The sequence below is a fragment of the Arachis ipaensis genome, chromosome B7 (genome assembly GCF_059453495.1).
Source record: "Arachis ipaensis isolate K30076 ecotype BB chromosome B7, ASM5945349v1, whole genome shotgun sequence".
Taxonomy (NCBI): domain Eukaryota; kingdom Viridiplantae; phylum Streptophyta; class Magnoliopsida; order Fabales; family Fabaceae; genus Arachis; species Arachis ipaensis.
In genome coordinates this window covers 142,084,662-142,105,529 of record NC_142442.1, presented here as the reverse complement: position 1 = coordinate 142,105,529, position 20,868 = coordinate 142,084,662, and the positions used below count along the sequence as shown (strand labels likewise).

Below are 20,868 nucleotides of genomic sequence, written 5' to 3'. Positions count from 1 at the left end.
ATTTGTATAATGTGTACAATGGGCTGCTTATTTAGCCTAATATGAGTTAAAAATAAAAATTACCCACGAAATAATAAATTTAAAAACTCTTATTCAGGTATTTCACATCAAAATTCAAATTTCAAATTCTCCAATTTTAAATTTCAAATTTTTAAAAAATCCAGTTAGTTATTTCAAAAAAATAACCATCTGAAATCCTTCAATACTCTCTTCTTTTTCAACCGGCAGCCACCCCACCTTCATCAATAATCATCCCATTTCACCGTCGCTACTTGGCTTGCCACACGCCACTCACCCTTAATAAAAATAACCATCCACTTAAGGATAAAAATAATCATCCACATACCTAATGAATTGAACATCTAATATATTTTAATTATATATAACTAAACTCAAGCTAATCAAAATAATCATCTACATAAAAAATAAAATAACCATCCACATACCTACTAAAATGACCATCCTAAATTGACCATTAAAATAGAAGATGAATAAACAGAAGAAACTATTATTGTGGTGAAACATAATTTTAAAAGACTAGTCATGACAAAAGCAGCACTGTTGTAAAGCATATGGCTCAAATCATGAAAGAAACTAACCATGCTTGGATCTGAAGAAGAGCATGGTGGTATCATCGGTGAGAAGAGGCTTGAAGGAATGGGAGAAAGCGAAGCCGGTTCGGAAGAGAGGCACGAAAACAGCGACAGCAACGTTAGGCTTAGCGTCGGAGGACGAGGCGCATCGAACTGACCGGCGGAGCTGAGAACGGTATTGGTGGGAGGATGCGGCGGCCTCAGTATGGCCGGCGAAAAATTCAGTGACGCGAGGTGAGAACCGAAGACGATGACTGTAAATTTTAGACGTGTATTAAAAGTTACGGTAAGATTAGAAATAACTGTACATAGTATGAATAGATTTAAATACTAATCTTAATTTTTAATTTTAATTTTACCTTTTTTTTTAATTCATTGTACACAATATTAGTTCCCAATACTTTCTCTTTGAGTTATCAAGACTAGGAATACCCGAAGGGTCATTGGCTCATTGCCAAGTTTAAAAAAATGCATTGTAATTTTTTAAAGATTCAAGTAAAATATTTAGACCAAATATAATATATTTACCATACCATGGAGATTCTACTAAAATTTTACCAAATAACAGGTTACTGTATGATCTTGGCATCGATGCATGACATTATCCTGGAGGGTCCAATGGAACTTCATGGTCCACTATTCCTCCTTCAATAAAATGCCTTAATTACAACGGACACACAATCAGAGGAGGTTCCCCGCTTCCCATCCTCCCATTTGTATATTTACAAAACTAGCATGTGAGAAATCATCACCAATGTATATATTGTATATTCATTTTAATTGTAACAGTGGTCTTTAATGGAGCAAATTCTCGGAACTATGCACTGAAACCCCCGTGTAATGAACTCCATGGATTGGATGGAACACTTGTGCATGCATGTGCTGAGGCATCAGCCAATTGCTCCCTCCTTATGCCTGCATTGCAGAAGTTTGCAAAGGATCTCATGTGTTTCATTCCATACTGAGACAAGGATCCGCAATGCGTCTCAAAAGTCGTAACCTGCATCAACAATAGATTAAGGTGTAACAAGAAGTCAAGAATCATAGAATTATTAATAATAATAATAAAACAAAAATCATAAAATGAATAATTGAAAACAGTACCAGTGATTTCAGGCAGTCCCAGTCATCAACAAGTGGCTCCCCAGAAGGTCTAACACTGCTAAGTATTTCTTGACCTTTTTCAATGCCGAATAAGAGCTTTCCAATAAGTTTGACGCTGCTGTCTATATGCATTCTGTGAGACATTACTTCCATAACTTGTTTCTCTGCTGCAGCTTTCCTTGGAGAACCCTCAGGAGCTTTGAGGTACTGACAAACGAGAAACAGAAGATGATGTCAACAGGTAGATAAACCAGAAAATAAGTGTCAAGTGTCAACAAATAACGATCTTTATTTCATCGTGTAGACTCAGACATTAATGCCAACATTCCCAATCTAGTTCAAGTTCTGCATCCGAATAAATAACCCATATTCGGTTTAGAGGAAACCATTGTAAACAGAACAGGCATTCATCTAAAGTTCTAACTGAAGCATAGAGTTCCTAGGGTTTACCAAATTAAATCAGCCATAGAATATCTTGCTAATGGAATCTACTCTAATGGCACATTCAGGGCAAGGAGTGGTAGATTCTATGGAGTAACCTCAAATGGAATAGCCATTCCCAGCGTTAAGCTTCATAAGTTCAGGAACAAAACAACATTCAATTGTTTTGTACTTACAATAAATCAACGATAAGCCTCATTCCAAGTAATGGTGGATCACAATCCAAGTATCAGACAAGAAGCTAGACCTGAACTCCCAATACCATTCTCATATATCTTCATTGTTCAATACTAACTTATGCTATCCTTCATTAAATTTCAATGCTAGAATGATGAGAAAAATATATCTACCACTCAATCTGCTCCATTTTCAAATTTGGGTACACAAGGAGGACATAGCAAAGAAATAATTTGAACAGGAATAAAGTAAAATATTTCACAAAATGATACCTTATCCCAGAAATGGACAAGATCTGCATCACGTTGGTTTACTGCTGTCTTTGACGGTAGCTTCAAGGAGTTGTTATCCACAAACGTAAAATTTTCATTAGCTGGATTTGTACCCAAATATAGGAAGAGATTATTACTGCTAATCCCTATATCACCATATTGCATCACATGAGAGCCATACATTGAATTTCCATTGAAAGTCCTTTCTTTAACCTGGGAACACAGGAATAACAAAATTTTTCTCACTCAATTCATGCACACATTCTACAATTTTGAGACCAGAAAATCTTTAGGCCAATCAACATACACAATTTTGAAAACAAACAAAATTTTCTCCCATCCATTTAAGAAACCAAGGTATAAATCTACATTCCTCAGTTAATATTAGTTGATTATCTAAAACAACTAAGTTAGCAATAGGATCTTACCAATTGGTATTGTTGGTGCAAAGTTTCTGTATGTAAATTGTGTATGGCACTGTTCAAGAGTAAGGAGAACAAAACAAAGAATCAGTACCATAAAAGAACTTGCAGTAAAAAAGGAGGGATGAAAAAGATTGCCTTTTCCTTCTAGAACAAAATGCGTTCAGCAAATTACAAATACAAGGTATATAAAATCCTAATATTGACATGCTCTCATCATAGCAACCAATTGTTTTCAACACTTCATGGTGATAGTCTGGGAACAGATAACACACTCAATAAACCTTATTTAATTATAGCTCTCATATAATTTATAATTAATTATAGAGTCAGCAAATTATATAGGAAAAAGATTTATTTATTCTATATGCTATTTTCATACCTGTCTTCCATCCAAGCAACACTGTATAGGTCACCTAGACAGGTTCCAAATTCTGGTGGAGGACTAGGATTCTCCCCAGGGCAATATGTTCCCCAACTGCTTTCTTCTGCGTTTGCGGCTGTTGTTGCATAGATATTCAGACCTTCTGGAAGAAGGCCTTCAAAGATACTTCCAGATTCACATGCCTCGAGATAAAATACCTGCACCAGCATTACGTAAATCCAAAGAATTGGGAAATATCTCAACAAAGATTGATATAAACATTAATCAAGCAACGTATAGTATGCAAGTAACTTACCATGCTTTTATATGTTCCAGAAGCATGCTTCTTCTTCAAGACTTCGATCAGATCAGATGCATATAAGTAAGGACTAGTAGGCATCCCTGAAATCCATCCCAGTTCCCACAAAATATTAGACCATATAAGAGCTTCAAAAGGGCAGATATCATTGTTATGAGAAGAGTTGTATTGTGTAAGGATGCAAAGCAAAATTTTAGTAAAAGGATCACAAATGAAGACAATTTTGACTGGAATAAAGGGATCACGTCCAATCAATTCAGTTTTCTCTCTATCATTCTTATCTTGACACACTAAAAACAAAAAAGAAAAAAACTAAAAGACAATTTTAACCGTAAAAATAACCAGATAACAGAACATAACTTCTTTCACTGTTTCACTCCATGTTAGCAAATAAACCCAAAATGCTACAGCAAACACTATTTGCAAGTAATACTCCCCAGTAGAAGACAACCCATAGTACCATGCTGAAAAAGGATACAATCAACACATACACAATCCATGATTTTCGTCATAAAGTCCCTTTGGAAGAATTCAGAGCTACTTACCAAGCACCCCAGGACCCCCATGATCACTATAGTATATAAATATATGATCATTGGGACCACTATCCACAACCTTCCCACTGCCACCTGTAAGAGCGGACTTATTTCCAAGTATAGCAGCAAAAAAGTTGTTTACAGTAACATCTCCACCAACATAATCCTATCATAACAAAGTTCATATCAGAAGACTTTTTAAGTTTCAAACAGAATCAGGATTTGCAATAACAAGATCTCAAACCTTTGGAACTCCTTTGTAAACATCATCTCCATGTGGACTGTTAATGATGACTCCGGGCCTTGGGTTCTCTTCATTGAAAGCAATGTCATCATACATAAACACAATGATGTTTTCTTCTTTGAGACCACCTTTTCTCAGTAATTGATACGCATGACAAACATCAGCCTGAAAAAAGATGAAGCCTCATCAATCATCACTCATCAGTGAAACAAACCAAGTAATACAGTCCAAATGGTAAATTAGTACTAACAGCTGAATCAGCAAGTTATATAGACCAATCACCAATGACCACAGATTAAGTTGACCAAACTGAACAACCCAAACCCAGAACAAAACAGAGAGCAGTTTCTTTTTGATACGTGGAACACAAATTATCAATTATTGCAGGCTTTTGTTTCAGTGCAGTATAGACGTTAGATCCTCCAAGGGCCACTATTCACAATTCACCTTTAGAATCTAAGGTGCAAGTAGCTGAGGCGAATGCAGAATCTGCATCAAATGCCGATTTTAACCTAGACTGAAATAAAAGAAAATAGTATTCTAAATGCTGTCAACTAAACAAGATGCCCACGAACCAGTGGAACAGGAAAAACAATATGAAAACCGAAGGACAGTGATAAGCAACAGTTCATCAATTTCATACTAAACAGTCAAACAAAGAAGGAACAAAATACTGACAAGGGAAAGCGTTGAGGAAAGGAAAGCATAAGAAGAAAAAAAAAATTGAAGCTTGAAAGAACGGGAGTATAAGAATGACGGTACCTGATGTCTGTAATTCCAGTAGCCATTGGAACCAGCGATTAAAATGGCCCAGCGAGTTCCTTCCTCCACGTTGTCGCCGTCGTCGGAAGGCGCTTTGAAGAATCTGGAAGCTTCGGAAGGAAGGCGGATAACTTCTCGGTCGGGGTCTCGGACGGCGGAGACAAGGACGGCGAGGAAGGCCGCGAGCAGAAAGAGGAGAGAACGGCCCATTGGGCTGGAAAAGAAAGAGAGGGAGAAAGGGGTTTGAAGATTAGGTGAGAGGAGAAGAAGGAGATGAATAAAGAAAGGGAGCACTACTCCCTTCCCTCATATATATATTGGTATTCCCCCAATTCAATATTTCATGTTGTCGTGTGTATTATTATCATGAGGATGGTGTTTGTTAAGGAAAGAGACGAAGTAACGTCTCGTTGGAAGGTTCCTTCTTTTTTTTTTTTTTTTTTTGGGGGGGTTTCAAGGTTTGTTTTTTGTTTATTCATAGTGCTTCTTGCCACATTTGAAGGGTTCCTTGTTGCTTACGTTTTATAATTAAACCCTTTGCCAACTTTTTTTCCCTTCTCTTAATGCTTATTTGGGTGGTATTATTTTAATAAAAAAATATTATTTTAATAAAAAAAGATTTTTTTTTATATTTTTTAATATATTTGACAAATTTTCAATAATAAAAATAAAAACATTAAAAAAATAAAAAAAAAATTTGAGAAGTTGTAATTTATATCTATTTTTAAAAGATTTTTTTCGTAAAAAAAATATTTTTTATGTAATAAATAAACAAAAAAGTACTTTTATATTGTTATACCCAAATATAATTAATAGATAAAAAAAAAATTTTTGCATGAGATATCCAAACATAAAATTACTTTTATTTTTTATCTTTTTTAAAAAAGATAACTCAAAAAAAATCTTTTTTTAAAAACTCATCCAAACATGTCTTACTCGTACTTTTTTTTCACCTTTCTTGCATTTTGCCTTTTTTTTTACAGAAAGAAATATTTTTCATTCGTAGAGAAGTCATTTGAGTCACAAAAAAAAAAAGAAGTCATTCCGATATTTACATCTATCATAAAAATATCACTTTTATATTTGATAATAAGAAGATAAATATAAATTTTTTTTGTTTTTTAAATTTATATATTCGTGTTGCTATTACAAGACAGTAAGATACATCTTTTTTTTATAGAATAAATTACCATTTGTATCCATGAAAGATATAAACGCTGACAAATGTATCTGTTTTGAGGGTTACCTAGGGCATGAACAGTATCCATATAAAAATAAAACGACAACTGTACCCACGGAAGATAGTTTCCGTGTGCCAAGAATACCCTAACGGACCAATTGTGTAGCCAACGTCTGGGTACTTTTGGCACACAAAAACCATCTTCCATGATTATAATTGTCATTTTATTTTTATATGAGTACATTTATCAGCATCTATATTTTTTATGGGTACAAATGGTAATTTATTCTTTTTTATATATATAAATCTAAATATTTTCAACGTCTAAAAATTTTTCTATGAACAGTAATAAACTTTTCTTATATTATTTTAGTGAAAGTGTGCATTTGAATTCTCATATGATTTAGACAAATTTATGAAGATAGATATTTCTGCAGAAATAAAGTATTCAGATTCGTTTTCACTTTGACTCGTGATCTCATAAAGTTTATTAAAGTTTGACCAGTTGAAAATAGGCATGCATGAGATTATTTTTGTATGTAATTTCTGAATGTTCTCATCTAAATTTGATCTATATTGTTGAGTATATTAATATGGTGATTATCCTAGTTTCGTTGCAACACTAATATGATAAAAGCTGCAGTAATTTCATAGCTGATATATGAGATGGACCAGATTATTAAAGTAATAAAAGAAATAGCATTTAGATGCGCGCATAAAGTTTATAAGATGTGATTATCTCAGAAAAGTATATATGTATAGCTCAAGTGTGAGATTTTTAAGAAATTATTATTTTCTAATATATTTATAGACAATACATATATTAATTATAATCGCAAATTAAGTTATTTTACATTAAATGACTTATATAACGGTGATCTCATTTATTGTTATAAATGTTGAATTAAATAAGTCATTATTACTTTTGATTTGAAATTAAACGAGAATAAAACTAAAGATACTATTTTATTTGGATTTTAGGATTTAATGGGTATCACACTCAAATATAAATAGTGATTTCAGGATTTTGGTCCCAATACATCAAAATCGTCTCCGTATCTCTTTTTTCATCAAAAGAGTTACAATTCAGTTCTACCAAGGATACAAAAGACTTTGGTTGAAGAAAATCAAAGAATCAACTCTCTCAATTATACTCACGAATTCAAGTACATCTTTGCGCTCTCAAGTATCTCTTTCTTAATGATTTAACATAGATGATCTTTGGGGCTAAGAAAATCTTAGAATTTTCATGTTTAAAATGAAGCTTTTCTAAAATTATTGAACTCTTAAATTTTTATTTTATCAAGCTTCTCGTTTTAAACTATTTTTAATTTAAGAGGTAAATATCAAATTAGTATCTGAAAGATTCTGACGGTGACAAAATGGTACTTGACTTTTGTTATTGACAAAATAGCCCCTGAAATATTTTAAAATTTGACAACGTCACCCAACCGTAAAAGGATGATGTCACAGTGAACGGAAAATATTGCTGTGGCCGTTGGAAGAGAGCTTTGATGATAGCAGAAATCTCTGACGACATTTCTGGTCTTCTTCTTCTTTGCCATGGCGGAAGGGGACGCAGTGGCGAGATGTTGCCATGGCGGAGAGGACGTTTTCTTCTTCTTCTTTGCCATGGCGAAAGGGGATGCAATGGCAAGATACTGCCATGGCGGAGGGGACGTAATGGCGTGTTGAAGAAGAAAAAGCAGCGAACACAAGAATACAGCGAGGTACTGCCATGGCGGAAAGGGACATAGTGGCGTGCCATGGCGGTCTTCTTCTTGAGCTGCCATGGTGAAAGGGGACGCAGCGACGTGTTAAAGAAAAAGTAGCGAATGCGAAAAAGAAGAAGAAGGTCGCCAGAAACATCGCTGGAGCTCTTTGCCATCATCAAAGCTCTCTTTCGATGGTTACATTACCGTTTTTCGTTCACTATGACGTCATCTTTTCACAGTTAAATGATTTTATCAAATTTTTAAATTTTTCAAAAATTATTATATCAATAACAAAAGTCAGATACCATTTTATCAGTGTTATCATCTTTTAGATATCAATTTAGTATTTACCTCTTAATTTAAATATGATTGGAATATTATTTTCGCATTTTTTGAATAAGAGTTTAATTTCATTGTTTCACGTCTTTTTAATTATCGCATATATATGGAGTTCAATAAAATTAACATTATTGTATCCCCTTTTTCTCTTTCTTTAGTCTTTTTCCCCCTGTTTTTTAAGTGATTCATGCTGACTTACAAAGTTAAAGCAATACCCTTTTTTTTTATGCGTAGTAAAGCAACACATATTTGATGATACAGAATGACTTAAACGTAGGATACACTACAATAATTTCATCATATAAATAATACAGTCGATTGATATCTACAACGTTTGTTTGTTTGACTTTGTGTTGCAGTTGTGTATCCGCCAGACTGCCACCCTTTTCATCCTTACTTCCTGTCCAATCCAATATATAATAATCAATTTTTTTTGGTAGTTTATAGCAATCAATATTGATGGTGAGAGATTTTCAACTTGCTTCATTAATTAAGATTTACTTAGTTTTCATACTTACCTCGCTTAGCTTTTTCAGATTGCTTCTAAACTCATTTACAACGAAATATTAATCCTTGAACAGAATTCAGGCAAATTGCTCACACACAAAAATGCATATTCTTTGCATATCAGAAATTAATTATTCTAAAATTACACTTGATGGATAACTAACACATGTCCCGCCAAGATACCGCATGTGACTGAGGAGGTTGTTTCACGAATCAGATAAAATAATATACATTGAATGTATATCAATACAGGATGAAGCATAAAACAAATAGATTATCAGCTCAATTCATGTTAAGAGAATATAAGAAACTATCGGCAGACTTATTTTTCAAAAAAAATATGGAGTTTTTCAAGTTTTTCAATTAAGATAACTATATTTATAGTTTTAAGGTTTTTCTAAACTCTCTTGGCTTGATTATGAAGAACTAACCAAACAGTCAAACCATTCACCTTAAAAACTGTTACCTAGATTATTTCTTTATCAATAATAGGTTTACCATTGTAATTTTTATTTTTATCAACAGTGTTTCTCAACGTCGAACATGAGCACCAGCTATCAGGAATCTCAACTGAATTGTCAAGCTTATATGCTTCTGCTAGCTCATCTGCTTTGTGTACTAACTCAGAGATAAAATTTGGACCAAATACACTTCTCAGCTCCAGAGATCTGCCGCAGCACTCCTCAGTGACTTTTGGGCAGGGTATGCTGCCGTCACTCTCTGCATGCCACCCATCCCTTGACCACCCACGTGGTACAGGAATAGCCTGTGATTCCTGAGTCTGAACCTGTGATCCATTGGATTTTCCCTTTACTTCTGGTTTTGGTTCACCATGCAGATATCCGATTCCCCGGTTGACAAACCCAAACCCAATTGGATCTGGACCACCTAAAAGCTGCCCATTACGAAATTCATGGCAACAGCTGAGACACAGGTCAAAAGAGCATGTTTCACAGCTGTTGCCATGAATTTCGTAATGAGCAGCTTTTAGGTGGTCCAGATCATTAAAAGAAATAGCAATAAAAACTAAGTACGGTTATTGTTGTGATAAGGATACTTTATCATACCTTACGTGGATGACCATTTTCCATGATATATAATTTCTCAAGAATGACTTCATTTAATATGAAGTTGAAAAAGTTACCTAATGTACGTGTATAAATAGAGGCTTAAGCCTCTAACAATTACACACAAGCAATAATACAAATACAAAATCTTCTCTTTCTTTCTACGTACAAAAGTTCTTTTCTATTCATATATTACAACAACAACAGAATAAATATATTATCCTTCCTTCCTTCTCATACAAATAAATCCTCTTTTATGTTACAATCAAATACCCTTCTCCTTATATTACTATTACAATTCTTCCTCTTCTTTTATTTTATAAGTATTTTAAATTCTATTTTCTATTACTCTTTACATATAATATTAATAGCAATATTAACCATCTTTATTATATTGAGATAGTATCAAATGCAAATCTCTCTCTCTTTATTTTTAATACTTTTCTTATCTTTGTATATATATACACAATACAACATATAATTTTATTATATATATATAAATTATTATTGAGCTAATTATTTTAATACTAGAGTCTTCTATTTATACAACTTTATTATATATATATATCTTTTATTTCACAATACGTTATCAGCACGAGACTCTGATCAAATCTTTAGGAAGACTCAGGTAACAAATTTTCATTATGTCGAAACTCTCTCATCTTGAATTCAATGCTCTCGATATATCTGGAAACAATTATTTATCATGGATACTAGATGCTGAAATCCATCTTGATTCAATGGATCTTGGAGATACCATTAAGGCTGAAAATAATGCATCCCAGAAGGATAAAGCCAAAGCCATGATTTTTCTCCGTCGTCATCTTGACGAAGGATTGAAAAATGAGTATCTTACATTAAAAGATCCTGCAGATCTTTGGAAAGACCTTGAAGAAAGGTACAATCATCAGAAAACGGTGATACTTCCTCAAGCCCGGTATGAATGGACGCATTTGCGTTTACAAGATTTTAAATCTATAAATGAATATAATTCTGCAATGTTTCGGATCACCTCACGAATGAAATTGTGTGGGGAAAAAATAACTGATCATGATATGTTGGAGAAAACTTTCTCAACCTTCCATGCCTCGAATGTGCTCCTGCAGCAGCAGTATCGAGAGAAAGGGTTTAAGAAATATTCTGAATTAATTTCTTGCCTTCTTGTTGCCGAACGCAACAATGAGTTGTTATTGAAAAATCATGAAGCGCGCCCAGCTGGCGCCGCCCCATTTCCTGAAGTAAATGCGGCAAATCATTACCCCAGAAGAGGTAAATGGCAAGCTTTTAATAACAAGAAAAATTATGGAAGGAAAAAGAATTATGTTCAAAAGAGAGGATCTCACCAGAAGTGGGACAAAGAAAAGAATATCGGGCAGAATAAATCAACCGAGGAGAAGTGTTTCCGCTGTGGTGGAAAGGGCCATTGGTCTCGTACCTGTCGTACCCCAAGGCACCTAGTCGATCTTTACCAGGCATCTTTGAAAAAGAACGACAAAGGAAAGGAAACAAATTTTGTTTCAAATGATGCTGAGAACTCCACCACTCATTATGATGTATCTGATTTCTTTGAGGATCCTGAAGGAAATATTGGTCATTTGATCAATGATGGAATAGTTTAATCTATGGGATTGTGAAGTATATATGTAAATAAATAATGTAAAGAACTTATTGTTAAGTTTTATTTTCTATGTATTTAAGTTTCAAATGTGATGTACATAAATAATGAAATATTAATATTTATGAATTTTGAAATTATTAATTGTGTCAAATTTTAAAATAAAATTTCAGTATATGACATTATTTTATGTGCAGTATTTCTTAGAAAATAATTCTGATCAAGTATTCAATTTAACTATGCATACTACTCATTTTATTATTATTTGTTTTTGAAGAATGGCAAGGATATGTAATGAAGATGTATGCCTTGCGGATAGTGCAAGTTCACACACTATTCTCAAAAGTGATATATATTTTACCCATCTTGTGCCAAAAGAAGAGTGTGTTAATACTATCATTGGCTCAGGCAATGTGATTGAAGGCTCCGGAAGAGCTGTAATTTTGTTTCCTGGAGGAACAACATTTATAATAAATAATGCACTATTGTCTACCAAGTCTCGAAGAAACTTGTTGAGTTTTAAAGATATTCGCCGAAATGGATATCATATTGAGACGATGAATGAGGGAAATCATGAGTATTTATGTATCACAACTCATGATTCAAATAAGAAAGTTATATTAGAAAAATTACCCTCACTTTCATCTGGGTTGTATTATACTAAGATTAGTGCAATTGAATCACATGCCACTGTAAACCAGAAGTTTACTAGCCCAAATGAATTCATAACTTGGCACGACCGTTTGGGCCATCCGGGAACAACCATGATGAGAAGAATTATTGAAAACTCTCATGGACATTCACTAAAGGACCAGAAGATTCTTAAAACTAGTGAATTTTGTTGTGCTGCATGTTCTCAAGGGAAGTTAATTTTAAGGCCATCACCAGTAAAGATTGGATTTGAGTCCCCTGAATTCCTAGAAAGGATTCAAGGTGATATATGTGGACCTATTCATCCACCATGTGGATCCTTTAGATATTTTATGGTCCTGATAGACGCATCTTCGAGATGGTCACATGTGTGCTTATTATCTTCTCGCAACCTGGCGTTTGCGAGATTACTGGCTCAAATTATTCGATTAAAAGCACAATTTCCAGAAAATCCAATTAAAGCAATTCGCCTTGATAATGCTGGTGAATTTACTTCCCAAGCTTTTGATGCTTATTGTATGGCTAATGGAATAAGTGTTGAACATCCAGTAGCTTATGTTCACACACAAAATGGGTTAGCAGAATCACTTATTAAGCGCCTCCAATTAATTGCTAGACCCTTGCTTATGAGAACAAATCTCCCAACCTCGGTTTGGGGGCATGCTATTTTACATGCCGCAGCACTTATTCGTTTGAGGCCAACGAGTTATCATCAATTCTCTCCTATACAATTAGTTTTTGGCCAGCAGCCAAATGTTTCCCATTTAAGAATATTTGGGTGTGCGATATATGTTCCCATTGCACCACCTAATCGCACCAAAATGGGACCCCAAAGAAAATTGGGGATATATGTTGGATATGATTCTCCCTCTATAGTGAGGTATCTTGAGATACAAACTGGTGATGTGTTTAAAGCCCGGTTTGCCGATTGTCATTTTGATGAATCAAAATTTCCAACATTAGGGGGAGAGAATAAGTTTCCTGAAAAGGAACTTAATTGGAATGCATCATCGTTGATGCATTTAGATCCTCGATCAGCGCAATGTGAACTAGAAGTTCAAAAGATTGTACATTTGCAAAGAATAGCAAATGAATTGCCTGATGCATTTTCCGATACAAAGAGGATAACCAAATCTTATATACCAGCGGAAAATGCCCCAATTCGAATTGATGTCCCAGTAGGACAAGTAGCTACTGAAGCGAATTCACGCCAGAAGCATGGCAGGGCGGAAAATGTCCCAATTCGAATTGATGTCCCAGTAGGAAAAATAGCCACTGAAGCAAATACACGCCAGAAGCGTGGCAGGCCTGTCGGTTCTAAAGATAGAAATACTCGAAAGAGAAAAGAGGTAAATACTATTCCTGTTGAAAAAGACATAGTAGAGACACCCGCAGTTGTCCAAAATTCTGATATAACGCCAGAAGACGTTCAGGTACCTGAAAACTGTGAAAATGACGAGATCTCGATAAATTATGTCTTTACAGGAGAGAAATGGGACCGAAATAAGACAATTGTCAATGAAATATTTGCATATAACGTGGCATTAGATATCATGCATGAAAGTAAGGATCTTGAGCCAAGATCAGTTGAAGAATGTCGACAAAGAAATGATTGGCCAAAATGGGAAGCAGCCATGAAGGCTGAATTAGACTCACTTGCAAAACGTGAAGTATTCGGACCTGTAGTCCGTACACCAGAAGATGTAAAACCTGTTGGATACAAATGGGTATTTGTGAGAAAACGAAATGAGAAAAATGAAGTTGTGCGCTATAAAGCCCGACTTGTGGCACAAGGTTTTTCACAAAGGCCCGGTATAGATTATGAAGAAACGTATTCCCCAGTAGTGGATGCGATAACATTGCGTTATTTGGTCAGTTTATCTGCATATCATAAACTGCATATGCATTTAATGGATGTGGTAACAGCCTATTTATACGGCTCATTAGACCGGGATATCTATATGAAAGTCCCCGAAGGACTAAAGATATCTAAACCATCCAATGAATATTCGCAAGGGTTATACTCAGTCAAATTGCAAAGATCTTTATATGGTCTAAAGCAATCTGGACGAATGTGGTATAATCGTCTTACTGAGTATCTGGCCAAAAACGGTTTCAAGAATGATGATATATGCCCGTGTGTTTTCATAAAGAAAACTGCTTCTGGATTCATTATAATTGCTGTGTACGTTGATGATTTAAATATCATTGGGACTCCTGAAGAGATTCCAACAATTATAAAAATTCTAAAGGAAGAGTTTGAGATGAAAGATCTTGGAAAGACTAAGTTTTGTCTCGGCCTGCAGATCGAGCATATAAAAGACGGGATCTTTATCCATCAAACAACATACACAGAAAAGATCTTGAAAAGATTTTATATGGATAAGTCACATCCATTAAGTACCCCAATGATTGTAAGATCTTTAGATGTGAAAAAGGATCAATTCCGTCCTAAAGAAGAAAATGAAGATATCCTTGGTTCTGAAGTACCATATCTTAGTGCCATTGGAGCGCTAATGTATCTTGCTAATAATACGCGACCTGACATATCTTTTGCTGTGAATTTACTAGCAAGATATAGTTCCTCTCCAACCAGAAGACATTGGAGTGGAATCAAACAAATCTTTCGATATCTTCATGGGACAGTTGATATGGGTTTGTTTTATCCCCATGGATCCAAGTCACAATTAGTTGGCTATGCAGATGCTGGATACTTGTCTGATCCACATAAAGGGAGATCTCAAACAGGATACCTGTTCACATATGGTGGTACAGCTATATCATGGAGGTCCACGAAACAAACGATTGCAGCAACCTCCTCTAATCATGCTGAAATACTGGCGATTCATGAAGCTAGTCGCGAGTGTTTTTGGCTGAGGAGTTTGATTCAATATATTATGTCATCATGTGGACTGATTGATCATAAGATAGCTCCAACTGTCCTGTTTGAAGATAATACAGCATGCATTGCTCAACTTAAGGGTGGATACATCAAAGGTGATAGAACAAAGCATATTTCTCCCAAATTCTTCTTCACTCATGACCTACAAAATCAAGGGACAATTGATGTCCAACAGATCCGTTCAAGTGACAATCTGGCAGATTTATTCACAAAGTCACTCCCAAAATCCTCCTTTGAAAGATTGGTACATGAGATTGGGATGCGCCGATTTCGAGACATTAAATGATGTCGGCAAGAGGGGGAGACTGTACTCTTTTTCCCTTGGTCAGGTTTTTTCCCATTGGGTTTTTCTTGACAAGGTTTTTAATGAGGCAGTCCCCATCACAAAGGATTTTGTACTCTTTTTCCTTCACTAAAGTTTTTTTCCCATTGGGTTTTCTTTAGTAAGGTTTTAACGAGGCATAATCCTAAATGGTCATCCAAGGGGGAGTGTTGTGATAAGGATACTTTATCATACCTTACGTGGATGACCATTTTCCATGATATATAGTTTCTCAAGAATGACTTCATTTAATATGAAGTTGAAAAAGTTACCTAATGTACGTGTATAAATAGAGGCTTAAGCCTCTAACAATTACACACAAGCAATAATACAAATACAAAATCTTCTCTTTCTTTCTACGTACAAAAGTTCTTTTCTATTCATATATTACAACAACAACAGAATAAATATATTATCCTTCCTTCCTTCTCATACAAATAAATCCTCTTTTATGTTACAATCAAATACCCTTCTCCTTATATTACTATTACAATTCTTCCTCTTCTTTTATTTTATAAGTATTTTAAATTCTATTTTCTATTACTCTTTACATATAATATTAATAGCAATATTAACCATCTTTATTATATTGAGATAGTATCAAATGCAAATCTCTCTCTCTTTATTTTTAATACTTTTTCTTATCTTTGTATATATATACACAATACAACATATAATTTTATTATATATATATAAATTATTATTGAGCTAATTATTTTAATACTAGAGTCTTCTATTTATACAACTTTATTATATATATATATCTTTTATTTCACAATAGTTATTAATGTAGAACAGATTTATTTCTTTGTGCATGGGGAAGAGAAAAAATGGCGAAGGGATATAAGATTGGAAGAGTTTTTAAGTTTACCAAAAATATCGTTATTTTAATTGTTGATTTGAATTATAAACGATATATATAATATATATTAATTAAAATCAATTAATTAAAATTAACTATTAAAATAATTGAAATATTAGTATTTTTAGTACACTTAATTTTTTTTTATAAAATTACTTTTTATAGATAATTAAGTTTTTTTTAATATATTATTTTATTTTGATTAATTTTTTAAAAATATATTATACACGCTATCTTTCGTTCTCTTCAAACAAACATCTTTTAATATTAGAAATATCCTTATTTTGACACCTTTTCTTCTTTTTTTTTTGTCATACTAAAAAAGGGTCAACTTTTTGTATAGAGTAGAACAAGATTTTTTCATGATAAAATATTATAATTTGGCTAATAAAAAAATAGTTTAATTTAGATTTGACTAATTTAAAAATAACACTCTACATACCATTTTTAATTGATTTATAATAATATTTATTCATAAAATATAAAGTAAAAAGTATTGATAATTAACATTATGCAAACAACATTTTTTTTGGTGACTTATGCAAACAACATTTAATATAAGAAAAAATATTTAAAACTTTTAAAAATAAAAATATTTGAAATTTAATTAAAAAATTTAAAATTTAAACTACTCAATAAAAATAGACGAGTGAACAAACCAATCGACCAACCTAAATTTGTTTAATTCTTTATATCTCTAACATTATTCATATATAAAGATACTACTTTATGATAGAAACGAATTTGAATCCTCTAAATTTTAAATTTTTACTTTAGAGGATAAAGTGTGATATCTCATTCTTGAATAGTTTTTCTCTCATATTTTCTTTTAGTTTCAATAAATAGTAAGAGATCACACTTTATTCTTTAAAGTTAAATTCAAAATTTAACATTCCACCACCAAATATGGGCCCCACTTTTTGTATGTATATATTTTATGTAGTGATTTTATATTCATGAGCCCAAAATAAGAACTGAGAAGACCAACCCAAGTTAAATGATTTAAGCCCAATTATATATTTGGCCCACTCTTGCACCTACGCCATTACGGCAATACTCTTCTATTCTGTTCCGTTCCTCAACAGTGGCGCTCTGCAAAGCAAAGGTGACCAGAGCTCATCATTCCATTTTTTACTCTGCTCAGTTATTTCATCTCTGTAACTTTATGGTTTTCGCATTTTAGTTCGTTGTTTATTTCACTTATCATAATACTGTTACTGTTCCTATGTTGTTATCACCGACCTGAATGTTCTGCGCTCCATCTATTTGTTGATATGTTCAAATGAGTAACAGTTTGGGTACCCTGTGTGTAGGTTATCTGTTTGATATGGAAGGTGGAGAGAACATTCTAGATATCATTCATAATGATTATGATGATGGTGATGATGTTGAAATGGTTGATGTTGAAGAAGGAGAGTTGGTGGAACCTGATTCCCGGAATTCTTTGGGACAAAGTGAAGCTGGAGGTACCAATGAAGCAAATGAAGACTCTCATAACAAGGACCACAGGCTTAGAGCTAAAAAGAAAAGGAATAAGAGAAAGAAGAAAGCTTCAGGGTCCAACAAGGCAATTGATATAAACAGGTTTATCATTTTCTCCAATGCGAAATTTAATATTATCTTCATGAACTCATTTTAACTTTATGACCCAGTAGAATTCGGATTGTTTTATGATGTATTTAAGGCTTTTGAATTCATCTCTTCATTTTCATTTAGTTATAGAATGAAGCATTGGTCACTGCTCCTTTTTAATCCCAACCTCAATATAGTCCCTGAAACTTAATCGAATTAATGTGTAGATAAGCCTTGATTTGTTTGTATCACTGTTAACAAGTTTTTGCTGCCATCTTGTCCACATGATTGAATTTGTAATGAATTGTGTGCTTTTCAGATTTGTGATAGATGTGTGTCGCCGTTTGAAAGAGAAAAAACAATATATGGTATACACTGCTGTAGGTTGCCTTGGGATTTCTGCACTAAGCGATCTCGTCAAAGAGGTAGGTTATGTATTCCATGTCTTTAGAAAGCAAGTTTCATTTGTTCTTTTTTTTGTCCATAAGAGTGCACCATGTGACTTGGTAGTATTCAACTAGAAGTCTAGAAGATATATCTAATCAGAGGGTCTACCAACCCAATTGTTTTTCTGTCATCAAAAGCTAATCAAGGATTTGTTTCTAATGATATCTTTGTATTGGAGTTTTCAGCCTCCTTCACAAAATTTCTCTCTCTGCATCTTGTCATGTGTAGTTGTTTGCTCCCACTAGTTTCATACTTCTAAATCCTTCTTTTCCCACCCAAATTGTGTATGGTTTTCAACATCTTACATATTGTTTAGAATTGTCTTTGTTTTATGTCTTGACCTGTTTTGGCCACATGTGCAAGCTTATTAGATGATTTCCACAATGGTCTGTTCTTTTAATCACTCTCTGAAATGTGCATTTCAAATTACTATTTTTGCGTTTTGTTTTCCTTTGAATTTCTCCATTTCTTAAATGGAAATGTGGTTATGTTTGGGAGTAGGCGCAACTTACTCACCTATTGCAAGGAAAGGTGGGAGTTAAGGTTCCATCAGATTTGGAAAAGTCTTAAGCTGCTATGCTCATCAACTCTTTCAAGCATCACACAACCATTCATAGTTCTGATGTGTGTAATTTTCCCATAACATTGCAGATTTTCTTCCTGATGCTAGTTTGCTCCTTCTCCTCTGCTTGAGCCTCATTGTTCTTGAGTGAACCACTTCATTATTTACTGATTTTGAAGGTTGATATCCATTTATTTATGTTGATATGTATATGCATGTAGACTGTAGAGAATGCTTTTAGTTTTCAGTTTAAACTAAATTAAGATTTACCATGCCCTGTTGTGAAGGTGAAGGGAAACTAGTGCAATCAACTAAATCATTTTTACTCACCTAAATTTACAGAAAGTTCAGAGCCAAATTTATATCTGATTTCCTCTAAAATTACATCATATCACATTGATGGTTATCTCAATATCATTTCATTTTTTACATCGCAAGTCATCTAGTATTTTTCCCCCTGGTTAACGTCTGCATCCTTTTCTACTCTAGCTTCTTCAAGCGTTGGAAACTTGGCAGAAATTTTGAAATACTATAACCTATGAACTTAGTCTGCTTCTTCTTCCCTTCCCCCCCCCCCCCACTATTTTGACAGTGCCATTATACATTATTATATTATATTATAATTGGGCATGTACTTTTCATGCAATGGCTGGGCAATGTCCTCTATTTATATTATCTCATGGGTTTAAGCCGTAAAATTTTCCACTGATACAAACCGTGTGTTACGTGAGATGTTTGTGCACCAGGTTGCCCTTTTTTTTTTGGAGACATTGCTTACTTAAATTTCAGACTTATAGAACCAACTTGTAATTTTACTATCTTGAATCTGTCCAAATCAATACACCACAAACTTCATAATGATATGTGAAAGTCACAGGTTGATGCAATTCAGGCTTGTGGGGGCCAAAAAACAGCTGATGGCAGTCGATTCCGGACAGGGGGTGGCATACTGTGGAACATCATTAAAGTTCGAGAACCAAAGGTGTACAAAGAGATAATGAAAAAAGTAAAGGAATTCGAGGTGTGTAATTGATGTTTTTTCTAGTGCTCACACTTTTTTTCATAAGTTTTCTTTTAAAAAAAGTAATTGATAGCCAAGGTCCAAGACTCTTAAAAGTTGTTATCGGCTTTGTAGTAACTTCTATTTGTGTCATTCCTCATTATGTACAATGATGCAGAAGCAATTCAGGCAGCCATACGTTAAGCAACCACCTGTGCCAAAGAAGATAGATCCTTCGGAAGGGATCAACCTTCCGTTTGCTGACAGAGATGAGGGAAATGTTTTAGGCAGTGCCTTCCCTGCTTCCCAAATGCAAGATCAACATGAACCAGCAGCAACTTCTGAAGCGAAACCTATCCCTGTTATTCATGATAGGTTAAGGACCCCTGTTTCGTATGATGATGATCTGCTTGGAGAGGATCCAGAAAAAGATGCAACCTGATTATGGAAGTAAATAGCCCTTTATCACATGGCAAGTTTTTGGAGTTCTACTTCACCTCTTTTTCATACCCCTTTTGGACTGCTACTCTGTTCTGCTTTTCGCCCCTCCCCAACTTCTTTTTGCTATACAACTTACAAGAGATTGAGCAGTGTTTGTATATTCCTTTTTTCTTCAAAGAGAATCGTGCTAAGTATTTTTCTTTTCTTTCCCCCTTTTTTTAATTACAAAAGAATGTTGGATGTATAGTGATTTCAATTCTCTAATATGAAACGCTGCATTTGTCTAATATGAAACCTTGTCTCTGAAGAGTTCTATTAAAAATAATGAACTAAGAACTGGAGGACTTTTTGAGGATGTACTAATCACTTTCAGAGTTTGAATTTCTCTTCCATACTACTATCATTAAGTGATGTATCATGTATATAAATATATCACATTGAACTAGGCTTGC

General features: G+C 34.0%; 2 protein-coding genes across 4 annotated transcripts; one reads left to right on the top strand and one right to left on the bottom strand.

Annotated features, from left to right (window-relative positions):
- Positions 1-1,094: 1,094 nt before the first annotated feature.
- On the bottom strand, positions 1,095-5,707 carry LOC107606332 (vacuolar-processing enzyme). The gene is made up of 9 exons (XM_016308381.3): positions 5,235-5,707; positions 4,473-4,637; positions 4,238-4,394; positions 3,690-3,775; positions 3,392-3,591; positions 3,016-3,064; positions 2,588-2,800; positions 1,698-1,904; positions 1,095-1,593 (listed from the first exon to the last, which is right to left on the bottom strand). Exons 1-9 carry the CDS (start codon positions 5,442-5,444, stop codon positions 1,411-1,413), a joined length of 1,470 nt encoding a protein of 489 aa, XP_016163867.1. The 5' UTR covers positions 5,445-5,707; the 3' UTR covers positions 1,095-1,410.
- Positions 5,708-17,444: 11,737 nt separating this feature from the next.
- On the top strand, positions 17,445-20,703 carry LOC107606330 (uncharacterized). 3 transcript variants are annotated; one of them, XM_016308379.3, is made up of 5 exons: positions 17,445-17,499; positions 17,708-17,978; positions 18,286-18,391; positions 19,853-19,996; positions 20,154-20,703. In XM_016308379.3, the coding sequence occupies exons 2-5, from the start codon at positions 17,722-17,724 to the stop codon at positions 20,415-20,417; spliced, it is 771 nt and encodes a 256-aa protein (XP_016163865.1). In that variant the 5' UTR covers positions 17,445-17,499; positions 17,708-17,721; the 3' UTR covers positions 20,418-20,703. The 3 variants fall into 3 exon arrangements, with proteins under 3 accessions (XP_016163865.1, XP_016163866.1, XP_016163864.1); XM_016308380.3 differs by having other exon boundaries at positions 17,485-17,537; XM_016308378.3 differs by lacking the exon at positions 17,445-17,499 and having other exon boundaries at positions 17,566-17,978.
- Positions 20,704-20,868: the final 165 nt, after the last annotated feature.